Source organism: Wolffia australiana, chromosome 11, assembly GCF_029677425.1.
Source record: "Wolffia australiana isolate 7733 chromosome 11, ASM2967742v1".
Taxonomy (NCBI): Eukaryota; Viridiplantae; Streptophyta; class Magnoliopsida; order Alismatales; family Araceae; genus Wolffia; species Wolffia australiana.
This window is the reverse complement of record NC_135845.1, coordinates 12,251,551-12,258,524: the sequence shown is the minus strand read 5'-3', so window position 1 is coordinate 12,258,524 and position 6,974 is coordinate 12,251,551. Positions and strand designations below refer to the sequence as shown.

The 6,974-nt window shown below is 38.6% G+C and overlaps 1 protein-coding gene across 1 annotated transcript; it reads left to right on the top strand.

The window, feature by feature from the left end:
- The first annotated feature begins 1,324 nt into the window (after window positions 1–1,324).
- Window positions 1,325–2,464, top strand: LOC144709364 (ras-related protein RABA1i-like). Its single transcript, XM_078582907.1, has 2 exons — window positions 1,325–1,633; window positions 2,029–2,464. Exons 1-2 carry the CDS (start codon window positions 1,416–1,418, stop codon window positions 2,462–2,464), a joined length of 654 nt encoding a protein of 217 aa, XP_078439033.1. The 5' UTR covers window positions 1,325–1,415.
- Window positions 2,465–6,974: the final 4,510 nt, after the last annotated feature.

Sequence of the window (6,974 nt, the reverse complement as noted above, 5' to 3'; positions counted from 1 at the left end):
TAGAGGGAGCCATAGGCTTGCTGGAGTCATTCCAAAGCCAGTAGAGAAGATCTAGGGAGCTAAGGTGACCCATTGCGCTGTGGGTCCTATGTTCTAACAGGACCTCCTCGAGGGACGTCAAGACACTAGGCATTGCCGTCAATAGAAAATATTTATCTGCACCAACCGTTTCGTTGGGGAGGCATCTAACTGCCTCATGAAGGGTTAATGTGATGTCCGAGTGGAAGGAAGATAAGGGAGGGTGGAAAGCAGCATACAATCCACTGTTAAATTAATTTCTTAATCTATGGACAATTATATGTATGTATTTAATTGTATATTGTTACGCAACCAATTAAAAATCCCAATTTGTATGTGATTGACTTAATGATGGTATTAAGACATTTATAACAATAATTATGGTTATAAATGTGTAGAAGCTAAGTCTGTCTTAATTAAGACAGATCCTTAAGTATGGCTATAAATGATGGTACTAAAGAGGCTTAAGGACCACCTCTTCATATAAATAGGGGCCAGATCCTTAAGTCAGAGTAATTAACTTTCCTCCTGAGCATCCCATTACTTAGAGAGACTTCAGGAAGTCATCCCGTATTTATCCAATAGACCTCCCCTAAAGACTGTTCGATTCGATTAACAGAAGACGGGATGTATCGAGGTATGTTTTACTTTAATTATTGTGCATGTACAATCTTCATCATCCTTTAAGAATCGGCGCAAGCCTCCTGCGGATCTAACATGCACTGCATAGGTGCACAAAGGACATTGTTTGGGGTTATATTGTCTTTCGGGAGGTAGGGCGGAGGACGTCTTAGCATCGAAGGAAAGCGCAAACGACAAGAGTAACACGAAGAAGGAAAAACCTCTAATTGAAAAGACAGAAACAGGAAAAGACGAAAATTGGCTACATCCCCTCCTCTGCTCCTGCAAATGATAGCTCCCTAAAGTGTTGCAAGATGAATTTCCCACAACCTAGTTGGTTCACTTAAATCCTTGAGTTTCTCGATGGGAGCGTTGAACAACACCTTAATCATGCGGCATGAATTCGTTGTATTGATAGCATTAGCCCGGAATGAACGGGAGGTCTCTCTTCTAAGCTCCATTCCACTTTTCTTGGTCTTCCTCTCATGCTGTCCCTTCTCCCGTAAAAACCCTATTGGCCTGCGATGTTCACGCGGATCTCTCAACTTGGACGATAAGCAGAACATCCCAAAAGTAGCATGCGCGAATATTAACCGTACGCTTTCGCATCGTTCTAGAGAGACCTAGCAAGAAAATATTTGTCGGCGGATAGAAAAACGCGATCTGATTTTTCCTAGAGCACGTTAAGGGAGAAGGCAAGCTGAGAAATTCCAAGTTGTGAGGATTGGTAGTCACGAAGAATTTCAAAAGACGCCGCGGAAAGGGAAAGAAAGATTATGGCCTACCGAGCAGAAGACGACTACGACTACCTTTTCAAAGTTGTTCTGATTGGTGATTCCGGCGTCGGCAAGTCGAACCTGCTATCCCGGTTTACGAAGAACGAGTTCAGCACTGACTCGAAGTCGACAATCGGTGTTGAATTCGCAACCCGAACGATTCAGGTAGAAGGGAAGGTCATCAAAGCCCAGATTTGGGATACTGCAGGCCAAGAGAGGTTCACCCCCACACCACCCCCCCCCCCAAAAACCTACTTTTATGTCCATCTTCTCAAACTTTCTCATTCTGTGGTAAATATACTTGACCTGTAAATGTAAGCCATGCCTCAAGCAGTTGTTTTAATGATCCCATAAATTCTTAGAAAATGGGAGGTTTGAAAAAGCAACTAGATGATGTTTCGCAGACGAATAATCTTCGATGAAATATTTAATAGATAAATCACCAAATGATTATATCACTGTAAATGAAGAACTGTGTTCCGCAGTCTCTTTCATACTTCTTCCCAACCTTTTTTCATAGTTGTGTTCTGTTCTATAATTCACTTTTTGCGGGTTTGAATTTGGATGTCGATAACTGCTATAGTAATGCATCTTTGCTGATCCGTGTCAACAGATATAGAGCAATTACGAGCGCTTATTACAGAGGTGCGGTGGGGGCTCTGTTAGTGTACGATGTCACCAGGAGCATAACGTTCGAAAACATAGACAGATGGCTCAAGGAGCTACGTAGTCACACGGATTCAGCTACGGTGATCATGCTAGTTGGAAACAAGGCCGACCTTCGCCATTTGAGGGCTGTCGACATTGAAGACGCTCAGGCCTTTGCCGAGAAAGAAAATAGCTTCTTCATGGAGACGTCGGCACTCGAAGCCATCAACGTGGAGACTGCATTCACAGAGATTCTCACGCAGATATTTCGCGTCGTCAGTAAGAAGGCGCTCGAGGCCGCCGGGGGCCAGCACGATATGTCTGCGCTCAGAGGGCAGGCCGTCACCGTTAACATAGATGATGTCTCAGCGCTGAAGAAAACAGGCTGCTGCGGTTCTTAAATCTCGCGGTACAAATAATAATTTTCAGCACCAGTTTTCGTCCACTTCAGCGGCAGGACATCCGTGTTTGATCGCAAAAAAATGGTGCATGCCAAATGGACGAATTTTACAATTTTATGTATCCCTTCATCTGTCGAAGTATTTATACTACTCCGAAAACATCAGTACGTTTTGTGTTTTGTAAATACGTCTTGCTTATTTATGTAATATTTAGCCTACTTATCCCTCCCACAATGTACTGATAACAGACCAGAAATTCTGTTTGATCTGCAATTTTAAGCCCGAGATAATTTCTGTGTCAATTTCTTTATATAATTCGAGATCCATACTGTACTAAATCGCCTGGTTAAACATTGGTTTATGATATGTCACATGGTAAACTCAATGTCAGCGATAGGAAGATGTCCAGGCTATCCAAAAAGGTAAACCGACTAAAATTTTATGTAAACTGACTAAGTTCCAACATGCAACCCTCAACCTTCTAAAAATCAACATTTTCGGTGATAGATTACTCTTGAAGCTCATGGATTGTGTTTATTTGAGACAATAAGTTTTTGAAACTTGTGGGGTTAACATAGATTCATGTTTAACCATATTACTTTGATTTGAATATAACATAAAGGACATGTTGCCCTCTCATGTTTATCCTCTTCTGCATTTCAAATATGCATGTGCACCTCCTTAGAGTGAAAGTTATTAAATCTCTACGTTGTAATCATCAGCGTCCAGGAATCAAGGGCCACTATAAGCGCATGCAGAAATTCACACACTGTTTCATTATCAGTTGTGTTAGTACAAATAAATTCCATCAGTTTTTCGGGTATTTGAATATTACACTTGAAGCTCTCTGTATTTTAAAATGAAAGAGAACAAAAACAAAGCGTCCTCCACCAAAAAAAAATTACAGTCTACCCTCGCACCTCCATCCAGTACTCTTCCAGGACAAGGGAGACAAGTAAAATAACTGGTTAGGAGTTAGAACAACCACAGAGAAGGTTTGCCACATGACCCAATGAGTAAGCAGAAATAATACGCAGGTTGGGATAAAATCCACAAGATATGTTCAAATTGAAGATTCCAGTAACTGGGACATCCCATTCTATTTAGAGGACAGGAATACTGTCTATCGACAAGGGACATTGTCAACGAACCAGGTTGGTTTGTTGTCAATATCCCGAAGCCGTGCACGAAATACCTAACCAATATGGATATCCAAACCCTGACGTGATGACAGAAAGGCAAGGAGGTTGAATAAACCTATTCAATATTGGCAAAGGGTTGAACCTTCCGCCCTGCCATAGTGCTGGCATTCGTCCATCGTAAGATGAAGGTTTATGTGGAAGGGCAAGGCTGCCGAGATAGGGGAAGCTATGATACTAGTGTTGGATAGTAATCTTGATTGAGTTATTTTAGGAGTTAGATGTATGGATAAATTAACAAATAACCTAGTCAGCAGCGTGATAACTCCAAATTTAGGAGTTTTCTGTAGTTGTTTTAATTCAGACTTAACCAACAATATTTATGATAGTTTTCCACTTAAATACTCTATAATTAATATAGGGCAAGTAAGGGGTCGATCCACAGAGAGGCCGAAATCTAATTTAAGAATTGTTCTCAAGCGTGGAATATAGAAAATGAGTCTAAAAGTGTGAAATACAATTTCTAGTATTTTTATGGATTTTTAGTTAATTTATATAATTTCCTATGATTTAAATTGAAGCAAAATACAAAGAAAAACACTATAAAGATCTTAGAATAATTTTCCTTAAATAACACCCCATATCAAAAATAAATATTTTATGATTTCATGGAATTTAATTTACACCAAAAACCACTACAAATATTAAAAGCAAGAGTTAGGGATTTTAAAGAATTTTTTAGATGTTAAAATCACTAAAAATTGATTACATTAATTTTAGGGATTTTACCTATTTTTTCAAAAGTTTTAAATGCAAAAAATAATTTTGCCTCATTTTTAATATTTTTTAAATGCTAAAAATGGAGAAATTACCTGCTTTGGCGGTCGTCAACAGTAACAGAGCAATGGCTGCGACGGCGGTAGCAGTGGAAACGGTGGTGGCAGAGCGGCGGCAGCAGACCGGATGGGCCGTCTGGCCTGGTGTGGCCCGTATAGGGCTAGCTATTGGGTCAGCCCAATTTGGCTTGGCCCGATAGGTCCAGGACTTAGCCGATTTGGCTATCCTGACCAGGGCCCCCTTTTGTCTAGCAGGTACCTGTGCTGCCCGCACGTGGACCGGCGGGCAGAAGGGCGGTCGTGCCAGCCCTTGCGCTGCCATGGAGTGCACACCACCACATGATAGGGGCAATGAGGGGGGAAACTTCGGTTTTCGGAGTTGAAAATTGATTTTTTTGGCAATTTTTTTAGGATTTCACGTTGGAACTGATGGGGAATCTAGAGAGAGAGAGAGGGAGACATTTTTGAGCGAGAAAGAAACAGGTTTGGGGATAGAAAAGTTAGAAATGAGGAGATAGAGAGAAAGTGAAGAAGGGGGTAGATGGAGTTTGAGATGGAATTTGAAGGTGCATATCAAGGACATTGATTATGAAATTTTAAAGGGATACACTAGGGATATGTATAGAGTTCTAGAGAGAGAAAAATGCCAATTCTCGAGAGAGAAAGTAGGGAAAATGAGTGTTTAGAGTGAGAAAGTGATGGATTTTAAGGGTTAATGGAGGGATAATAATGGGGAAAATGTAAATCTAGGTTCCTAAAACCTTAATGCTTCCTCTCAAGTCAGTATCCTTATATTTCATCTGCATCAGGCATTGTTTAATGGAAATAAGAGATGAGATTGGATGAAAACTTCAGCAAACTTACATTAAGCAAGTTGAACCACCTAAAATTCTGAAATGTGCCTTGTCCTATTGGCCACCTACTTGCTAGAGCACGTTCATAATGAGAGGAAATGAGTGAGAAAAAGAGTGTTTATACATTATAAGAATTACTAAAATACCCCTTTGGTACTTTCTACTCGCTTTTCTTGCCATTTATGCCTCTTTTTTTCCATAGGTTGAGATCTTCTCGTTGTAATCTTCAACTTCTTTTTTTGGAAGGCTTTTGAGAGCCCAAGGAGAAGGTCAGGTAGTGCCCCATCTTTCCTCAGATTTCTCTTTTGAATGTCCACAACTCCTCTTGATCCTTTCAAGCCCCTGTGTAGAATCACTAAGCTCTCAAAAATTCACAATCTCTTTATGAATTACCATCTTCTCATTCCTGAAAATTTCTGCACATGTGAAACTACAGAATACTCATTAGTACTAAAACTGCTTGACTTCAAATAATTCAAGGAGTTTAGTTAAAAATAACCATAATGTATAAAAACTAGAATTTATAGCTTATGCATAAATATTTAGTTAATACAAATAATAACATGATATAATCTGAAGTAATAATAGCATAATAATCAAAATGTAATCAAATATCCACACATTTATCATGTTATCACATAGTATAGGGAGATGTGGAAGCAAGACCTGAGTATTAGGAGGAGAAGACTTGGTGTCTTGGAAGACCTAGTACATCGACATGTTTGTGGCAATGCTTTGTTTAAGTCTGCAGATTAAGCTTTAAGGGCATTTTTAGCATGATGTGTGTGTTGATGAATGTTCAAAGTGATGCGTGCCTCAATACGGGTTGTGATCAAAGCACAATAGGCCCTTAGTCAAGTAGTTGACTGATTGTATGTGAAGATAAAATAAGAGCCTAAGATATATTAAAATGCTACTTAGTTTGACCATACGGTGAACAAGTCCAATAATCTATTTAGGCCTTGTATTTTTATGAAATGAAGATAAAAATAGTATTTACCACTCTTCAGGTATTTTTATAAATTTTTATTCATTTGATTTGTTGAATAACTTGTTCAAAATCTTAATTAGTACCTACGACTATTTATGGCTCAATTTATTGATGATTTATTGAAAACTAATTACCTAAATATATTATTATCCAATGGTGATATCTTTATTTAAATGATGTGGTAAACATATCTAAAAGTTTAATATTATTTTAAATCACAAGTCCTTGGCATAACGGTTAGTTTTTGCTCTTAACTCTTGAAAAGTATTTTGGATTGATGGCAAAATTATAAATATATAAAATTGAAATAAAAATGATTATTATTTTATATTGTTTAATCATAATCAATGAGTATGAGTGTTGGACTTTTAACAGATTACCATTATGCCCTTCTGGATTTTCCATGTTTATATATGCAGTTTTAAGCCCTAATTTCAAACCTCCTTTTCCTTGCCCTTTGAAAATTGCACTCCAAAAGCTAGATAAATCTCTCAATCTTCGGAGCAATTGTCAAGCAGTTTTTAAGCATTCTTTGAAGAGATCATTTGTTCCTAACATCAATCCAAGTCCATATAACTTGAAATTGTGGTTTTTGGTGCAGGGTATTTGAAGATTGAAAGAAAAGAAGGCTGGGAACTGAACTTTGCACATCCTCGACTCTGTGATACGTTTCTAATTTTTAGCATATTT